General features: G+C 41.2%; 1 protein-coding gene across 1 annotated transcript; it reads left to right on the forward strand.

Moving 5' to 3' along the window:
* Positions 1–2,903: 2,903 nt before the first annotated feature.
* On the forward strand, positions 2,904–8,795 carry LOC120910360 (homeobox protein vex1-like). Its single transcript, XM_040322120.1, has 3 exons — positions 2,904–4,104; positions 6,884–7,143; positions 7,891–8,795. Exons 1-3 carry the CDS (start codon positions 3,864–3,866, stop codon positions 8,218–8,220), a joined length of 831 nt encoding a protein of 276 aa, XP_040178054.1. The 5' UTR covers positions 2,904–3,863; the 3' UTR covers positions 8,221–8,795.
* The last annotated feature ends 12,320 nt before the right edge of the window (positions 8,796–21,115 follow it).

Below are 21,115 nucleotides of genomic sequence, written 5' to 3' on the forward strand. Positions count from 1 at the left end.
AAATCTGGCGCAGCTGTGCATGGTAGTCAATCAGCTTCTATCTTCAGCTTGTTCAATTAAAGATTGACAAAAAAACCTGGAAGCTGATTGGTTTCTATGCAGAGCTGCACCTGATTTTGCACGCTCCAGTTTTAGTTAGGCCCCTTTCACACTGAGGAGTTTTTCAAAAAATAGCGCCTAAATAGCGCCTAAACACCACCTGAAAAACTCCTGCCCTGCAGTCTCAAAGTGAAAGCCAGGAATTGCACAATTAAAATATACCTCTGAATCAACACCCCTTACTATGTATTTAGATGTATATTTTTTATTCACCTGGATTAAATAACACAGGGCACAGCACTCCTGTTATATAATACCACTATAATATAACAGTTACTGCATAAAACTTCTCCAATGCATGGAATGGGTGTGTTGCAGTTCAGTTCTGACAGGGTTCCCAATCAGCTTCCCCAAGTAGATAGAGATAATCTGTAATATAACATTACTAATTCATATTTAGCGTACATGCACAAATAACATAGCATACATATTAAATATATAACTATCCACATGGACAGAGGAATTGAAGTCAATAAAATGTATATTATATATGTTAAAGCTGGATGTGCAATAATATTGCAAGCCCATAGCTAATTAAAAAAAAATCCTTCTCTGGTGGGAACCACAGGGGGAGATATGACGCGTCTCCATTTACAACATATAGGTGCATCCCGATGTTATGTATACATTTATACACAAATTGGTAAGTAGTCCATAAAGGTAAGTGTAACCATACTTGTCCCTTAGCACAACATTTATTTTTTGCTGATGCAACACACCACAATATCTAGTGGCGGCTAGTGCTAAAAATATTTGGGTAGGGGATACAGACAAACTCATCCAGGTCCGCACTCACCAGAAACCGGAAACTGGAAGTGACGCAATGACGAATATTGATTCGCTAAAATCAAAAGTGGGAGGATTCTGGGCTTGGTGCTCTGCATCCTGAGGACAGCCTGAAACAGGCCATTTAGAGCCTCAAGCCCTGTACACACGGCCGGGATTCTCGTCAGGAATTCTGGCAAGATTGTGTTGCCGGCCGAGTGTACACGTACGATTCAAAAGAACCGCCGTTCTTTTGAATGGCTCGAACGCAGTGACGTCATCGACTACGACGAGCATGCGCTCATCACATTCAATGCTGCCGCCATCTTGCTTCACCCTACCTATGCCTTGGAAGCTACCGCGCATGCGTCAAAGTCATTTCAAGCATGCGCGGGTTTCCATGGAGGCAGGTAAGTATACACACGCTTGGGTTTCTCGGCAGGAAAACACTGCCGAGAATCACGACTAGAAAATAGAGAGCATGTTCTCTATTTTTCTCGTCGAGATTCTGGGCAGTTTTCCCGATGAGAAACCTCAAAGCCTCGTACACACGCACGGTTTACTCGGCAAGAAATCGCTTGTTAAAACGAACGTGAAAATCCCCGTATTCGGACGAAAATGCATTCAGACAAAAACGAATGCACATGTCTAGTGCCTTTTGGACCGGCTACCACTGACATCTATGAATTCAAAACCATGCACTGTGGTGTGCTGAAGGAGTATTGTTTACCTTGATGATGCATTGGGGGCCTATTGGAATTGAATGATAATCCCCCAAAACTCACAGTAACAATACAAACAGTTTTGATAGGCCTGAATAAGGGCAGGAGGTCTCGACATCATACCTAAAAAAAAACAATACAGTATTTATTGGCGTATAACACGCACCCTAACTTTAAGGCCTCGTACACATGATAGGTTAAAGAGAGGACAACGGTTTGATGGCCCGTTTTTATCGGTCAAAACCGATCGTGTGTGGGCCCCATAGGTTATTTAACCATCGGTTAAAAAAAAGCCAACTTGCTTTAAATTTAACCAATGGATTCCTAACCGATAGGTCAAAACTGATTGTTAGTAGGCACAACCATCGGTTAAAAATCCACGCATGCTCAGAATCAAGTCGACGCATGCTTGGAAGCATTCAGCTTAATTTTTTTCAGCACATCGTTGTGTTTTACATCACCGCGTTCTGACACAATCGTGTTTTTTTTTTGTTTACAAACGTTTTTATTGAAGCATAAGGTCATAGTAAAAGCATTTACCAGTGATAAAACATGAACAGGTGAGAGAGTCATTTAAATTATGCATTGTATACAGTTTTTTAACCGATGGTGTGTAGGCGCATGGGACCATCAGACAGCTTCATCGGTTAACCGTTGAAAACGGTTCATCAGTCCGTTCTCATCGGATGGACAGATCGTGTGTACGTGGCTTAAGAGGGGCGTTTCAGGAAAAAAACTTTCCACAGCCCCCTACGTATAACACGCAGGCACAGTTTACCCTTTATTTTCAGGGTAAAAAAGTGAGTGTTATATGCCAATAAATACAGTAATAATAATACTTTGTCCAAAAGGGGAATTTGACCTAAAGAGAGACAGTTGGGAGCTCTGTATACACCTTAAAAGTAAAAAAGAAATTGAAAATGTAAATGTTGTGTTTGAGGTGACAGTTTGTAGTCATACATTTTGAGAAGTCCCCTTTGAAGACAATGGCTATCAGTACTTGACTTTCTTCCTCAAATATGTTTACATAAGTAAACTACATGGGCAGTTTGTTCTTTATCATTGCCCCTATATACTGTTAAAATGGTGCCAATTTCTCCAGACAAGCAGTTATTGTGCTAAATGAGCTGTTTGCAGGAAGGACTCTCGCTGGTCTTCCTTAACCCTTTTCAGCCCAGAAGGAGCCAAACATCCAAAGTCTAGCAAAGCAAGTTGTGGTCACTAATTGAGTAATGAGTTAAGGGGGAGGTGTGCAACCCATTCTTATCTAGAAGCACCTGAGAGAGAGAGTCCTGTCTCTTTCACAAATCCTACAATTAGGCGTTTGATCTACTTCATAAAAACATCAAGCTATTGACTTTGAAATGCACTCTGCACACATTTGTTGCTGTCCGTTCCTCTACGCTCGTTGCCTCATTTCCTAAGCTGCTTCTTCCTTAATAAAATACATTAACATAATTCCTCACAAATAGAACCTGGCACCAGAGATCTGATAAAATGGTCTACCTTCCCAGTCCATTTCCTGTTTGAGGAACCTATAGTAATAAGTAGTTATACCCTGTAGGCATATAATTTCAATTGTGCATGCTTACCCTTTTAAAAATAAATACAGATCTTAAAACTAAATGGATAAATACACATTTGATGAAGAGAAATTAAAAGGCTGCAACCCATAGTAACCAAAGCTCAACCAGCCATCAGCTTTGAGCAGTCAGCCTGGTAAAAGGCTTTGGTTGCTATGCATTACTCTTGTTTTTTTAAATGTGTTTAAAGCAATTAATTTAAATGGAGAACATATTCAATGACACCCAATCATTCACGGCTCCTGGAAGAGTATCAAGTAAAAACTTGAAACAATTCTGATTAAGTTTTATATCAGTCTGAGTGATTGAGATGGCTTCAGTAGACCTGTTATCTTCTACTGAGACAATGAATCTTTAAAAGGGTTAAAAGCAATAATATAAGACTATCTAAGCCTTAAAGGTATTGATTCAATTAGCAGCCCCAGGTATCATTGAAGGCCAGCCTTCTAGAAATGAACTTGGAGCCGGTCAACTGCTCCGTTAACTACTGTATTGAGGGATTAAGAGGATGTGACAGTCACACCACAATGGGAATGACAGTAACACCCAATAAGACTATTGTTATAGGCATCATTACAAGTGTTAGCTCATTACACCCCACCTTCGCCCAGGACTTTATATATGTGTGGGTCACAATGGGAAAGTTAGTTTGCACCTTTCTGGAGGAAGAGGACACCAGCAGCTCTGACTAGGAATGGAAAAGAAGGCTTACTCTGTGGAATGGTTGTCAGAGAGCAGTCACAGGAATACCACTTACCCCAGTATGGATTTATTGCCATGCAGGTCTGGCACATCCACCCTTCAGTATCACAAAGAGTTCAGTACTCTGGGAATGGAGAAACCAAGCACAGCCACCAGCAAAAATGAGAATGAAAATCCATCTGACCTCACAGCAGCACTTTACCACGTCCAAAGAACTCAGGCGGAGGCACATGGTAAGATCTATGCTTCTTGTCTCTCCTTGACTATCCCTGGGATATATAGTGGATTAGTCAAGTCATCAGTCTTTAAATAAGAACATGTATAAGAGAAGGACTTGTCCTGATGGGCTTTTTTTATGGGTTGCCCCTAGAAAAGATTGGGTGGCCCTCCAGCTGTTGCGGAACTACGAGTCCCATCAAGCCTCTGCCTCAGGGAGTCATGCTTGTAACTATCAGCCTTGCAATGCTTCATGGGACTTCTTGTCGTTTTGCAACATCTGGAGAGCCGCCAGTTTGAGACCCCTGCTTTACATTGTATTTTAAATATTTGAGCATAATCTTGTTTTCCATATTTAATTAGAAGTTTTTATTTATTTGTTAATAATGCACTTTATTGCATATTATACAAATTATAAAACTAGTAATTTTGTATGTCACCTTGATATTTTAGCCATTATAGTTCAAGATGTTCTTTAAGTAGATCTATAGGCAAAACTTTTTTTTTTTGCCATCTGTGGCCCATTAGGGAGATTTCCCCTTTACTTCCTGCCCCATAGCCAACACAGAAAGTGAGAGGAAATCCCTGCAAATTAAGGGAATTCCTTTGGGACCCCCAGGTCATCAAAACCAATGTCCCCAATGGAAGATTTCCCCACTATTACTTTAAAAAACATTGTGATTTTCATTTACATTAAATAATAATGGGAAACAGGACAATAGAGAGGGTCAATCTCCCTAATGGGGAAAGAGACAGCAATACAAACCTAAAGCCCCGTACACACGATCGGAATTTCCAATGGAAAAATCCGACTGACTTTTTCCATCGGAAATTCCGACCGTGTATAGGCCCCATCGGAAATTCCGATGAATTCCATCGGAGTTTAGAAAGAGAACATCTTTTACTCCAATAGAATTCCGTCGGAATTCCGATGTGATTTTGGTTGGACAAAGGTCCGATCGTGTGTATGATGCTTTATAGGTGTTCTAAAAACCCATCCACCCTATCCAAAACGGAAAAAAAAAAGTCTTTCCTTTAGTTATACTTTAATTAAATACAAAATATCTTTTATAAATGTAAAATTTAAAATGAAAATAGTATAAAGGTTTTAACCAGTGTCAGGTTTTATTTATTTATTTTTTAAACATGTTTTTGCCATCTGTGTCCCCATTGGAAGACTTCCCCTCCAAAAAATTTTTTTTCCTTTTAGCCTTACTTAAAGTAAACACAAAATATATTTATAAATGTCAATTAATGAATGAAAATAGTAGATTTGAAAATGGTATAAAAGTAAAGGAGGGTTATAGCCCCTGTCAGCTTTTTTTTTTTTTTTTTGCCATCTGTTTTCCCATTGGAAGACTTCTCCTCTTACTTTTTCTGGGGACAACTGAAAATGTTCTCTTCTTTTACTTTCAATGATAATAGTAAACCGGGCAAATAGAGAGGGCGAATCTCCATTGCAAGGGAACAGACTACAAAAAGAAACGAAAAAAAGTTATGCTTTGAGTTATACTTTACCTGTCTTTTGATAAATGGCTTTATGCATCATTTAAATATATATGCTGGACATGCAAGGTTTGTTACCCTTTCTAAACAGCTGCTAAATAAAAACCACATACATTTAGATACTGTACAGTGCAGGTTTTTATTAAGACCTAAAAACAATAATGCACAAAAGTTATACAAGAACCACAAAGTCGGGAATTTTTTTTTTTTTTTTTCGTTTTGGATAGAGAGGAGATGGATTAGAACACCTGTCAGTTTTCATTGGTGTCTGTGTCCCCAATAGGGAGATTCAATAATTTATTTGTTCTGCTTACCATTATCATTGAAAGTAAAGCAAATCGTAATTAATGGGTTGTCCCCTGAAAAGTAATGGAGGGGAACTCTTGCAATGGGGACATTAGTTCTGGGGACCTGGACGACTGAATGAATTCCCTTAATTTGCAGGGATTTCCTCACTTCCTGTTTGGCTATGGGACAGGAAGTGAAGGGAAATCTCCCCCAATGGGCCACAAATGGCAAAAAAAAATTAAATACCCTAATCACAATCAGCAACCTACCTGTCATTCATAATTTGTCTCTTCTTATTGCCATTCAATAGATTTATAGAATATTAATAGTCTGTGGCATTATAGATATCAGCAGGTTTTGTCACTTTAGGGTTGGATATGTAGAGTCCCATGAGTAGGCCTGGATTAATCCCCTGATTTATGATAAGGACTTTTATCATTTGTATTGTTGACCTAGGGTGTAGTTACTTGTTCAGATGTGTGTTGGCTCATGCAGTAAACATAGACTTTTTAACCTCTTAACTACCGCCCCTTAGTAGTTTTACTGCTACAGGTCAGCCGCTCTGCTCGGAATCACATCTATACATCTGAATCGGCCAAACCAATCAATATATATGCTTTTTTGCATTATTTTTTTTCTTTTTAACAAAAATATGTAGCAGAATACATATTGGCTTAAATTGATGAAGAAATCTAGTCTTTGAAAAAAATGTTTTATAGCAAAAAGTAAAAAATTCATTTTTTTTTTTTTCAATTTTCTTTGAATGTTTACAGCGTAAAAAAAACCCAGAGGCTATCAAATGCCACCAAAAGAAAGCTCTATTTGTGGGGAAGAAAATGCATAAATTAATTTTTTTACTATAGTGTTGCATGACCACGGAACTGTCAGTTAAAGTAACACAGTGCCGTATAGCAAAAAATAGCCTGGTCGTGAAGGGTGGTAAATCTTCAGGAGGTCAAGTGATTGAAATAATTGTATATATTATATATCTTCTATGTGCAGATTTGTCCACACCTAGAAAAGTGTTCAAAGAAGTCTCCACTCACAACCCATGTCCTGCTTCAGAGAAATGCCACAGCCCGGACACAGATGGTGCTGAAAGCCACGAATCCCTTTCTGAAGATGATGCCACATCTAGGCCGCGCACTAAATTCTCCAACGGGCAGCTTCGGGAGTTGGAGAAGAGCTTTAAGGAACACAGATACATAGGATCCAATGAGAAGAAGCGACTGTCCAGGGTGCTGAAGTTATCAGAGACCCAGGTAGGAACAAATTGCCTAACCTTACTGAATGCTGATCAGAGAGAGGCTGGGTTACCAGTAGAGTCCCTAAATGGGAATCTTCAGAAGATTAGATGTAGGAGGGAAACCCTTTTCACACTACCCACTGGATAACCACTTCTCTCATTTAAAACTGGTGTTGCGCCTGTACTGTTTTATTTTTTTTACTGGCGAGTATAAGTACCGATACTTTCGGTCAAGTACTCGTTGATACCAAGTACAGATACCTTTGCAGTGTGATTTGAGCCCATAAAAAAGACAATGGCATAATGTGCTAGTATGCATCGCATACGAGCACATTATGAAATGCTTACCAATGGAACAAATTTCTCCAGCGGTGCGCTGTCACCACTAACGGGGTTTCCATCTTCACCTTGTCTTTCTTCTGAGTTTGAGTGCTTTGGTCGTTTGATTGGCAGAGGCCGCGATGGCGTCCTAATACTTTTGACAAAATAGTGTATCTTGTAAGAACAAAACTGCTAGTTTGCCTTTTTTTCTTTGCTCCTGTTTTGTTCAAGGTTTTTTTGTTTTTTTTCCATCTTGAATAATGGTGGATTATACAAAAAGTCACTAAAGTACCCACAGCTTCACAGCCTTTAAACGGCTTTTACATTTTTTTGTTATGAATGTTTGCAATGCTGCCACATGGGCAGGGATAGTCTCCATATCTGTATCTGGGAACCTGATGTATGAAGAATATGCTAATGTGTTTTCCATATCTATTACCAGATTAAAACATGGTTTCAAAACCGGAGGATGAAGTTCAAGCGTCAAAATCAAGATGCAAGAGTAGAAGCTTTCTTTTCTGGACTCTACGTGCCTTACTATGGCTACTCAGACTTTCAAACCCCAGCTGGCCCTGTACGCCCTGGACTGGCCATGTCGTGTGCCCCTCCAGCACCCATTCACCCCTTTGCACCTCTTTCGGCTACAGTTATTCGGCCAGGAAATCCTCCATCATCCATGACGCCTGCTAACCTTGGCTCTTACCGGTGGCCTTCCGTGCTTGTGCATCCATCCTATAATGAGCCAATGGGGCTCAGATTTTCTCCATATTAACTTTAATGTGCTGGGACTTTTAAAGCGGTAGTAAACCACCAGATTTTTTTAAATTTTATTTTATTTTAACCTGCAAGGCAATGTATTCATGTGCTGTTATGTGAAACTTGCCTTAATATGAAGCCCTCCAGCAGTACGCTGTCACCACTGACACGGCTTCCATTTTCAACCGGTCTTCCTTCCGGGTTGGCGGGCTCCGCCCTTTTGATTGGATGACCCGCGATGACGTCGCTCCTGCACAAACGCATTGGAGCCGCTGTTCGCTGCACAGGACTCTGAAGGAATGGCTGCTTTACAAGTAAATGTCTCCTAAACTGTGTACGTTTAGGAGATATTTACTGTATTGGAGGCTTACCTATAGATAAAAAGCAACCATGGGAGTTCACTCCCACTTCAATATTTAAAAGGGTTGTGTTTTGATATGTTAAAAGACATTTTAAATTTTTTATAAATATTTATTTTAAGTTATATTATTACTGATGCTCTTCTTTGGATAATAACTCACTGAAAGTTTGAGCAAAATATGTTTGGCACTTTAATTATGAAAAAAAAATAAAAAGCTCATAATTTGTTGATTATTGGATTGTATATGGATCTTTTATTATCCCAGGACATCACTGTATTTATGACTTCATTAGTGGGTATGCTACCCAGGGGGGTGACACAATCATTTATTATCTTTACAACATGATGAATTTTACATCAAAGAGATTTAGGATAGAGGGTATGCAACACAGAGAAAGTTAAATTGAAATAACGGTAAAGGTAAAATATGAGATTGTGACTCGCACGTAAAATAGGGGTCTAAGGAGACATTTACCATACACCTGTGAAAAAAAAAAATCCCATTTTAATTATTTTTTAGGCCATTCAATACATTTTAAGTGGTAGTAAACCGCTGCCTTTTTTTTTTTTAATCTGCAAGGCAATGCCATTAATGTGCTAGTATGCATCACATACTAACATTATTGGTCTTTAGACTGGCTTCTGTTGGACAGGCTGCTGTACACATGGACTGAATGTCGATATTCGGCTGGTGTGTACCAGCCTTTACTTCATCCCTTAGACCTCTTTCACATTGAAGCGTGGAGCCGCGGTGACGGTATAGCCGCGCTATTTGTAGCGCCGCTATACCGTCGTATTTACCGCGATATTCAGGCGCTAGCGGTGAGGTTTTAACCCCCGCTAGCGGCCGAAAAAGGGTTAATACCACGGTATTACCGCGGTTTCCCATTGATTTCAATGGGAAAGCGCGGTATAGGAGCGGTGATCACATACCTATACCGCAGTAAAGAGCAGGACTTTTGGAGCGCTCCTGCTAGCGCACCGCTTCAATGTGAAAGCCTTCGGGCTTTCACATTGAACACTACAGGGCATGATTTTTCATGCGGTATAGCAGCGCTATTTTTAGCGCTGTACCGCATGAAAAACGCCTCAATGTGAAAGGGGCCTTACACAGAAAAATGCAGAGAATCTAACAGCTCAGTGGGGGAGATCACTGTACTAACTTTGCGTAGTTAGTACATCGGCTTCGCCGGAGCTGTCGAACGAAAAAAAAAAACTTGTAGTGTGTACCAGGCTTAACTAAGCCACGCATGCACAGCCCAGTGCTGGAAGGCAAGGGGTGTACATCTAGGACAAAAGTTAAACACCTGGTACACACTACAAGGCTTTTTTTTGTGTTAGTTTTTTTCGTTTGACAGAAAAAAACTGTCAGCTCCGGTCGAAGCCGGTGTACTAACTATGCAAAGTTAGTATAGTGATCTCCCCCGCTGAGCTGTTATGTTCTGACAGGGGGACAGCCCCCCACCAGAACACTCCAAGCTGATCTGGAGTTGGTCAGATGCTGGTTTTCCAGCATGCTCGTCCTACAGAAGCCGTCCAAGCGTCCGGCTTCTGTCGAACAGGGTGACATACACACGGGCCGAATGACGGATTTTCTTTTTTAACCAGCAGATCTCTCCCGACATTTGGCCCATGTGTACTAGGCTTTATATGAGCGGTCTCTTCTGTCATAAAAAAAAAAAACTACCTGTCGCCACTATTTTCAAAAGGTTTCTTATAAGAGTAGATCTATAGCCCATGTGGAGTGTTTTTTTAAGTGCCCTTCACTTCCTGTTCTAGAAACAAACAGAAAAGGAGCTGAAATCTCTCCAAAGTAAAGAAAATTCCTTCTTAGATAGTTGGCACTAGTGTCCCTAGTGGACTAAAATCATGTTCAGTTGAATAAAGTTTTTTGCTTTAATAAACAAGGTTTTTGTAGAAAACAAAAGGGAAAAGACAAGAGCAATTGCCATACTGTAGTGAATATTATTTATTAATTGATTAAAAACACAATCACAAAAGAGAGATTGTACAAAGCGGAAAGAGTCAAAGCTGGCATCCTCCCCATCCGGGTCCAGGTTCCATCCCTGGTCTGGTTGTCTCCTTGCGGCAGTAACTCCCTCCAGCCTTTGATCTTCTCCCCCTGCTCACGGCTGAAGCAGAGGAATTCCACAGCGGTTCCGGGGCAGCAGCTTTGACTTTTACCGCTTTGCACAAGCTCTTGTATTGAGAGTGTGTTTTTAAATCGTTAGCCACTTGCCGACCGCCTACCGTATATTTACTGCCGCAGGGTCTATTGCGTGAAATCATGCACCTGTACGTTATTTCATGCAGTAGCCACTGGGTGGCGTGTGCGCATCCCTGGAGGCACAATCGCACGCTGATTGGACACAGGGGATGCCAACCAGCACGTCCAGCAGTCCACCGGCCATCCACGATCGTTCCCCAGAGAGGCAGAATGGTGATTTGTAAACCAGGCAGATCGCTGTTCTGACAGGGAAGAAGATGGAGATCTTGTGTTCCTGCTAAGCAGGAACACTGATCCCTGTCTTCATCCAGTCAGAGCAATCCCCACACAGTTAGAAAGCACTCCCTAGGAGCATGCTTAACCCTTTGATCGTCCCTGATGTTAACCTCTTCCCTGCCAGTGTCATTAGTACAGTTAAGCCCTGTACACATGATTGGTTTGTCTAATGAAAACAGACCGATGGACTGTTTTCATCGGACAAACCGATCGTGTGTGGGCCCCATTGGTTTGTTTTCCATCGGTGAAAAAAAATAGAACATGTTTTAAATTTTTCCTATGGATTAAAAAACGATCGGCTGTGTGCATCGGTCAAAAATCCACGCATGCTCAGAATCAAGTCAACGCATGCTCAGAAGCATTAAACTTCATTTTTCTCGGCACGTTGTAGTGTTTTACGTCACCGCGTTTTGGCACGGTCACATTTTTGACTGATGGGGTGTAGGCAAGACTGATGAAAGTCAGCTTCATCGGATATCCGTCGAAAAAATCCATCAGATTAGATTCCATCAGATATCCGATCGTGTGTACGAGGCTTAACAGTGCATATTTTTACCACTGATCACTGTATTGGTGTCGCTGGTCCCCAAAAAAGTGTCACTTAGTGTCCAATTTGTCTGCCGCAATGCAAAAATCGCTGATCAATGCCGTTAGTAGTAAAAAAAAAAAAAAATCCATAAAAATATACCATTGTTTGCAGACGCTATAACTTTTGCGCAAACCAATCAATATGCGCTTAGTGGGTTTTTTTTTTTTTTACCAAAAATGTGTAGCTGAACACATATTGACCTAAATTGATGAAGAAGTTCGATTTTTTGATTTTATTTATTGGATATGTTTTATAGCAGAAAGTAAAAAATATTGTCTTGTTTTTTGCCAAATTGTCGTTTCTTTATGTTTATGGCGCAAAAATAAAAACGGCAGAGGTGATCAAATAACACCAAAAGAAATCTCTATTTGTAGGAAAAATAGGACATCAATTTTATCTGATTATAGCGTCGCACGACCGCGCAATTGTCTGTTAAAGCGACGCAGTGTCATATGGCAAAAAATGGCATGGTCATTAAAGTGGTAAAACCTTCTGGGTCTGAAGGGGTTAAAAAAAATTCACTTTGTTTACTATACTATGGAGGTTGCGCTGGTCTTTTCCCTTTTGTTTTCACAGTCCCAGCAATCACATGTGACTGCTTCAATCTGCACCTTCTAGCTAGTAATTAGTAACAATGGCCCGGATTCACATACATTGGCGCATATTTATGCCGGCGTAGCGCATCGAATATACGCTACGCCGACGCAGCGGAGAGAGGCAAGCACAGTATTCACAAAGCACTTGCTCCCACTCGCTCTCAAATCTACGCTGGGTTTCCTCTGCGTATTCTGGCGTAGGTGGAAGTGGGCGTGAGCCATGCTAATGAGGCGTGACCCCATGCAAATGATGGGCCGAGTGCCATACAAGTACTTAAAACGAACGGCGCATGCGCCGTCCCGTGGACGCATCCCTGTGCGCATGCGCAGAATCACGTCGAAATTACTCCCTAAGATACGACGGATCACTACCTACAACGTGAACGTAACCTACGCCCAGCCCTATTCACGTAATACATAAACTACGTAAAATACGACGGCTGTGTTCCCTGGTCCATACCTTAGCATGAGTTGCGCCTCATATATGTAGCTTAACTTTATGCCGGAGGTACGACTTACGCAAACCACGTATATTATGCGCCGGGCGCAAGTACGTTCGTGAATCGGCGTATCTCCCTCATTTGCATATGCGCATAGAAAATCCATGGGAGCGTAAATATGCGCCTACGATACGTCGGCGTAGGCAAGTTACGCCGGTCGGATGAAGCCTATTTTTAGGCGTATCTCAGTTTGTGGGCACGGCGCACAGATACGACGGCGCATATTTAGACTTACGCTGCGTATCTCGAGATACGTTGGCGTAAGTGCTTTGTGAATCCGGGCCAATGTGTATAGTCTATTGGGCTACCCGCCTCATTGGTTATATTTTGTCTTTCACTTTTTACTTTGTAACTCCTGAAATTATCTTCATGGTTTCATTGCCACACGCATACATTTCCTTGAGACCCTTTCATTCATACCAATAAGGTCATCACCGCCACACTTGGCACATTTTATACAGCCTTTGCCCTCTGAAGAGCACTCTGCAGTGGATCACTTTTCAGAGGGCAGTCAACGGGGTTTGAGATGTTGTGTAGCCTGTTTTAACATCTTCACATTTTATACAACACTTGCTTTGCAGTGGGCATTACAACAATCCCTCAGGGTTTGGGGCGTTTTCCCTGCACCTTGCTTTTTGTTTCAACAAGGTTTTTATGTTTTGGCACTTTCTCAGAACACCCATAATATTTCACTTGACACCTTACCAAGCAATACACAATGGCATGACACTTTCCCAAAATGGAATATTGACACCTAACGACTCAAAAACAATTACCGATTCCACTCCAATACGCAGTGCCACACAATGCCGTGTCACACAATAGGAAGTATTTCCACTAAATGGTCATTTCACACCTACTGTTTACACTTCTGGAAACCATAATGACTAGTATTGGATAACTGGCTCCATTCTGACTCAATTATTAACAAGACTTGTTTAATATATTGATGTTTGTCTAGACTCAAAAAAATGTAAAGGGGTTGTAAAGGAACATTTTTTTTCCCTAAATAGCTTCCTTTACCTTAGTGCAGTCCTCCTTCACTTACCTCATCCTTCCATTTTGCTTTTAAATATCCTTATTTCTTCTGAGAAATCCTCACTTCCTGTTCTTCTGTCTGTAACTCCACACAGTAATGCGAGGCTTTCTCCCTGGTGTGGAGAAAGCCTCTTGAGGGGGCGAGCAGGAGTGTCAGGACACCCACTAACACACAGCTACTTTCTCTATCTGCAAAGTAGAGAGTGTCCTGACCCTCCTGCTCGCCCCCTCACCCCTCAACAGGCTTTCTCCACACCAGGGAGAAAGCCTCACATTACGGTGGTGAGTTACAGACAGAAGAACAGAAAGTGAGGATTTCTCAAAAGAAATAAAGAAATTTAAAAGCAAAATTGAAGGATGAGGTAAGTGAAGGAGGACTGCACTAAGGTAAAGGAAGCTATTTAGGGAAAACATTTTTTTCCTTTACAACCCCTTTAAATGTAATACACTGCAGTCTAGGATTTTTTTTGCACACATTGCACTGACCTGAGGCATTTAGTTGAATAGTTTCATAATTTACCGTATTTAACTTTAAGAGGGAAGTTTCAGGAAAAAACTTTCCACAGCCCCCTGCGTATAACACGCAGGCACAGTTTACCCTTTATTTTCAGGGTAAAAATGTGAGTGTTATACGCCAATAAATACAGTATGTACCAAAAAAAAACATTTTGAATTTGTCAAAATAATTGTATTTATATAATATTTTTTTAAATGTTATTATTATTATTTTCCCCCTACATCCATCCGCAGTTTGTTTTCTGCTTTTGTTTATTACCTTTTTTGATGGTTTCTATTTGTTAATTTATATTGAAATTGTCCCAAGCAGAAAACCACAGATGTGTCTGATATCTGCTTATCAGTGCCCATTTAACCACTTAAAGGGGAGTTCCAGGCTTTTTTTATGTTTATTAAAAGTCAGCAGCTACAAAAAGTGTAGCTGCTGGCTTTTAATAAACAGACACTCACCTGCTCCACGGTCCAGCATTGCGCTGCCCTGAGCTCCGCTCCTCTCCCCCCTCTCCGGCTGCGTCTTTATTCCTAGTGTGGGCACCCGGCCATGATAGCTTTTTGGCTTCACGGCCGGGCACTCACTGCGCATTCGCGAGCGGCGCTGCGCTCTGTGAGTGGTTAGACGATCGCCTGGGACCTGTCACATTTCTCAGGCGATCGCCTACAGGGAGGGGCCGCCGTAGGCGATATGACGTATCGCCTAAGCGGTCCCTGGGCGGAAGGAGGAAGTGGGAGAGGAAGTCCCACTTCTACTGAAGCCCCCCCCCCCCCCCCAAAAAAAAATGACATGCCAAATGTGGCATGTAAGGGGGCAAGGAGTGGTTTAAGCGGATGTTTTACCACTTTTGGGTGGATCTCCGCTTTAAGGGTCGAGCCTCTTCTGAGATTTTGTCTTTACAAGTTAAAAAATGTTTTTTTTTTGCTAGAAAATTACTTTGAATTACCGGTATTTAGAATAAAATGGCGGCCGTTGCAATACTTTCTACCTCACCGTATTTGCACAGAGGTCTTACAAGCGCAATTTTTTATATTGTGAAAGATAATGTTACGCTGAGTAAATTGATACCCAACATGTCACACTTCAAAATTTCGCTCCGTTCGTGAGTGGCGACAAACTTTTACCCTTAAAAATCTCCATAGGCGACGTTTAAACAAATCTACAGGTTGCATGTTTTGAGTTACAGAGGAGGTCTAGGGCTAGAATTATTACTCTCGCTCTACCGATAACGGCGATACTTCACTTGTGTGGTTTAAACACCGTTTTTATATGCGGGCGCTGCTCAAGTATGCGTTCGCTTCTACGCGCGAGCTCGGTGGGAGAGGGCGCATTTAAAAAAAATATATATTATTATTTATTTTACCTTTTATTTTATGAGATCTTGAGTCAAAAAGACCTCAGATCTCATATTTACATGCCAAAAAATGTAAATAAAAATGAAATTTAATTTGAAAAACAAAAATGTCTCTTTAAGAGCTATGGGCGGAAGAGACGTTTTGACGTTGCTTCCACCCTGCAATGGTATGGAGAAGGGTTGGGGCCATTTTCCTCTCTGGCGTCGTACACACGACCGAGTTTCTCGGCAAAAAACAGCAAGAAACTTGCTGGGAGATATTTTTTTGCCGAGGAAACCGGTCGTGTGTACATTTTTGTCGAGGAAACTGTCGAGAAACTCGACGAGCCAAAAAGAGAACATGTTCTCTATTTCCTTGACGGGAATGGAGAAAATTGGCTTGTCGAGTTCCTCGACAGCCTAACAAGGAACTCGACGAGGAAAACGATGTGTTTCGCCCGTCGAGTTCCTCAGTCGTGTGTACAAGGCTTTACTCGTCACCATACCAAGCCAGTGTGAGGACCCGATGGCCTCCGCCCCTACCGACGGCTCTGGTAAGTGGTGGAGGGCTCCGAAGCGCAGCGGAAGGGGGGCCCTCTCCAGCCGCCGATAAAAGTGATCTTGCGGCGAACTCTGCCGCAGAGACCACTTTTATCTTAACCTCCCTGGCGGTATGATTATTTCAGAAAAAAGGCGCTGAAAGCGGTACCATTATTTGCAAGGAAATAGGCCTGTAATTCTTAGGAATAACTCACTTAAACTTTTTTATGACGAATTTCCCCACAAATGGCTATCGCACAATTCTGCAAGTGATTATAATTTATTATCGCTGTTTTCTAGCTGCTCTAAAACCATTTTTGACATAAAGGGACACTTTTGGACAATCTACAGTTTGCAGGCAGAAAGAACAGTTTTTATTATATAAAAGAACATGTAGGGCACTGGACAGACCACTAGGGACAAGGGGGGGGTGTATTTTTTACATACAGTACTGTAATCTATAAGATTACAGTATACTGTATGTAAGGTGTTTGTTTACCTTTTTGAATTTGGCGCCGTTCTCCGCCCCCGTGCGTCGTAACGTCGCAGGGAACAGAGATCGGCGGCACACAGAGGCACTGTGTGAATCGAGCGAAGGTCCCGCTCGCTCACACAGCGCGGTGGCATCGCTGGATCCAGGGACAAGGTAATTAAACCAAGCCTGTGGATTCAGCGAGGCGAGCCCGAGTCTAACTCGGGGTTACCGATCGTAGACTCTGGAATACTGCCAGGGGGGTTAAAGCGGACCGCCCGGTGAAGATGAGGATACCGGGGTTATGGTAGGTAGCTGCTGCCATAACAAAGGTATTCTTCTTCAAAGTATCGATGTATAACGATGGTGGGCGGTCCGGAAGTGTAAAAAGATCTCAGCCCTGATGAAGGAAGGATGGGTTCTGTTTGGCCTCTGAAATGTGTCGATTTCTGCTACGAACCAATTTTATTAATAAAAACATTGTACTCTTGGACGTTACTTTGGCACTCTCATTGGAATGTATATTTTAAAAGAGATGACCTGAAGGTGAGATGACTATTTTCAACCTACCCAGGCCCTAGTATCACTGTCCTCCTAATGCTCATCATGAAAAAAAAAAAAAAAAAAGACACATTCTGAACTGGTAAAAGGAGAACACAACAGGACTTACAACAATTAAAAGGATGCAATCCATGTATTTGTTTTGTCACTCCAGGGTAAAAAAATGTATACATTGGTATGACAACAAAAAAAAGATTTAAGGGTGACATTTTTTTAAACACAGTCAGGGGAATTCAATGAAACAGTCACTTTTATTGCTATATGGCCCCTTTAATATGGTCTGTGCCTAATTCATAAAAGCCTTGAGCCACTTTTGGCACACGTACTGACACCTGCACCATGTTCAGGTAGTTCTTACTGCTACCACTTTTAGAATCTATCACTATGGCTTGGACAGATTCTAAAAAAAAAATTGTGCCACTGCCATTAGGCAATGCCCAGATGTTTTTGGCTTTCTTAGGTCTCCTGGGGAGGAAAAGATTGCTTTATATGCAATACTTTACTATTTTTAGGTGATACCTCTAAAACCCCAGTGGCACATGTCCCCCATTTTAACCCTTGGCACTTTCTCTGAATTTACCATTAATTGGGACAAATCTGTCCTTATTCAATTGCACCCTATCTCTGATGATCTACCTTCTGTAGCTAGTCAGATAGTTGTAGTCACCTCCTTTAAGTAAATAGGTTTTTACATTTCTCTCAAGCTATCTGAGTACGTCACTTTAAATATAAGCTCGATTTGGAGTAAATGGAATAAATCTGCCACAGCTTGATGTAAATTACCCCTCTCCATTGTGGGTAAGGTTAATTTAATAAAAATTATATTGAAGCCCCAGTTATTGTATGTGCTACATACAGTAGTTTTCTGATTTGACTACCCCAGTTCATATTTAGGTAAATTAATTCCCTTTTAGGGATCTTATATGGAAAAGGATGAGGCCTAGGATTTGCTTAGAAATTCTTCAGAGGTAGGTTAGCAATTCCTAATCCAAAATTAGATTTTCTAATATCCCAGCCCAAACAGCTTAATGGATGTAAGACTTTAAATTTGCAGGATATAATTCAAAGGATATTTGCCTCTCAGTTGTCTCACAATTCCCAAGTTTTCCTACTGGATTCTGAGCATTTTTACGCTAAGCATAGCTATCCCACCTTTTTTGCGATACACAATACTTGCAAGGCCATACATGCAGTAACCAACCATTCAGGGTATTTCCAATATATGTCAATATGAGATAACCTTAGGTTTCTGGAATTAAACAAATTGGACAGCTTCGATCAATGGAAAAACACAGGTATTTTATTTCTCCATCAGTTATATGATACGTAACAATGTGTTGCTATCTTTTCAAATCATTGTTGAACATTATCAGATCTCTCATAAATCCTTTATTCAATATTTTCAACTTCATCATGCTCAACAAAAGCAGTTATGGTCCACACCCCTGGTATATAGGCCTTCCCTGGTTTTGAAATTGGTAGTCCCTTCTTGCTCCACTTGTTAGAGGTTTAAATGGTGACATTTATTCTGCTCTTAGGGTGGCTGCGAGTTCCAAGATAAAATTACGCTGTGGAGAGATTTACAGACGGGATATTAGCGACATAGATTAGGACCAGTGGGCAGCGGCATTGAAAGTGTTGCAAGAAGTTTCTATTTCCTCATCTAAAAAAGGAACTTGGTTATTTATTCTACACTGGATGTATTATACGCCTCAAAAATTATACTCTTGTGGTCAGGGCCGTCTTAATAGCATCATGGGCCCCTGGGCAAAGTAATGCTCTGGGGCCCCTACAATGGGGACAGTGCAGGTAAACAGAAATCAAGTAGGTAGGAGGTAGGGGATATCTAGGGTGAAGAGGGGGTCAAAGTGCTGGGGAGACATCTGGGATGTAGAGGGACAGCCGGGGCTCAAGGAAAAGCTGCTTTGGGGAAAGGGCAGGGGTCCCCCATGCAGCTGGGGCCCCTGGGCAGTGCCCAGGTGTGCCCTCTCATTAAGACAGCCCTGCTTGTGGTAAAGCTTCTTCTCCCACTGGCCCAAGTGTTACAGAGATAATGGCACATTAATACACATGTTGGGAGATGTCCAAAATTGTTTAAATACTGGTCAGCCATTTTTCAAACTATTCCAGATATATTGAATCAAGATCTACCATCCCGTTACTGTTATGCCCTGTACACACGATCGGTTCGTCCGATGAAAACGGTCCGATGGACCGTTTTCATCGGACGAACCGATCGTGTGTGGGCCCCATCGTTTTTTCCCATCGGTAAAAAAAAATTGACCTGTTTTAAAATTTTCTGATGGTTTAAAACCGATAGAAAAAAATGATCGTCTGTGGGGAAATCCATCGGTCAAAAATCCACGCATGCTCAGAATCAAGTCAACGCATTTACTATTTCCTGCCCAAAAGCTCATTGCACAACGCTGGCTGTCTCCTGGTTTTCCTACTTTCTTGAAATGTTGTGACTCTGTTAATGGCATCTTGGATAGGGAAAAACTTACTTACCAGCTCAAGGGTTTCCCAAAAAAGCTTCAAAAAATTTGGCCCCCCTGGTTGTCCTCTCTGTCATTAGCCACTTCCACTTTTACTTATATCAACCAGCCTTAATGCTCAAGCTTTTCCTTGTTACATTCCACCTGAGGAGGTTCAATCAGTGTGAGTAGTAGTTTTTCTGTCCATTTTCATGTACCATTCATGTACCATTTTACTCTACTTCTTGGGATATATAATTTGCACCTTGCGGAAGCATAGTACTCTATATTGTCCTATGCAGACATTTTATAGATGGTACTGATTTTTTCTGATCGGTATATGGAACGGAATGTGGTATTTATTCTTTTTTTCTTTTTCTTTTGAAAGACTTGTAATGCGTCTAACAAAACCTAATAAAAATTACTTAGTAAACCTAGAAAAAAATATAATAATTAAGGCCAGTTTACAGATAAGCAAACTGGTCGTAATAAAGACCCACTCAAAGTTGATGTACAGGAAGGAAGGGGGTGTTGTGTGATCATTACTTTATTAATATGTTTATTTTTTACATTTACTTAATTTGCTAGGATGAAGGTTGCTAGGATGAAGGCCTGCCATGACCTAGAAACCAATGAGGAAAGTCATTCTAAACTGACAGTGGACAGAGCCTGATTGAGAATTCTGAGAAACTAGTTTCTCATTGGGTCCACCTTACCTTGCACATCACAGTGGGTTGATTACAAAGTCATTTTTGGATAGCCTATTAGTTACCCACTAGTTTAAAACTCTACACCATGTGCTTTTTAGTCTGACGGCACAGAGGCCGGGTCCAGAAGAGATTCTCCTTCTTAGTGCAGCATCAACAGATTCATGTACATTAATTGAGCCCACGCTCCTTCACTCTTGGTGCTATGCCCTAAAGGAACCCTAAAGGTTGTATATGACAGCCTTTATGAATTACTTGGTTTAAGTCCTTTTTTTTTCTTTGTTTGAAGTTGATGTATGATTGTGGAGTAATTGTTATGGCCCATGTAGATTGAACCTAGTTTATTTATTGTGTTACATCTTGAAATGGTATCTGTCTGGTATTGGCAAGCTTCACTGATCAGTGCGTCTTTACTATCCCAATTATTACTGCACAAATTTACGCAGTGCTAATTTTCTGTTGTTCTGTTCTAATGCCTGTTACATAAGCAGATCCTTCTTGTATTCCTTTGCAGAATTTACTATATGGTTGGTGCCAGGGGTCAAGTCCTGGGGAAAAAAGTGTGGGAACTCCCACCCAAGATCCACTCCCCCACAAAAAAAAAAAAAAATTATACGCTCATATGCATAATTACTAAACCGCATGTTTTTTTAAGCAAGTTCTTTCTAAATCCTGCGATAACTCGCGGCAGACCTCCGCAATGTCTCCTGGGAACAATGACAAAAGCTC

This window comes from Rana temporaria, chromosome 8, assembly GCF_905171775.1.
Source record: "Rana temporaria chromosome 8, aRanTem1.1, whole genome shotgun sequence".
Taxonomy (NCBI): domain Eukaryota; kingdom Metazoa; phylum Chordata; class Amphibia; order Anura; family Ranidae; genus Rana; species Rana temporaria.

Bases quoted from the DNA above. Each gene is read 5' to 3' on its own strand.
- LOC120910360 (XM_040322120.1), top strand. From the start codon at position 3,864: ATGGAAAAGAAGGCTTACTCTGTGGAATGGTTGTCAGAGAGCAGTCAC. The intron at 4,105-6,883 runs GTAAGATCTATG...TTCTATGTGCAG, and splicing joins AACTCAGGCGGAGGCACATG to ATTTGTCCACACCTAGAAAA. The intron at 7,144-7,890 runs GTAGGAACAAAT...ATCTATTACCAG, and splicing joins TGAAGTTATCAGAGACCCAG to ATTAAAACATGGTTTCAAAA.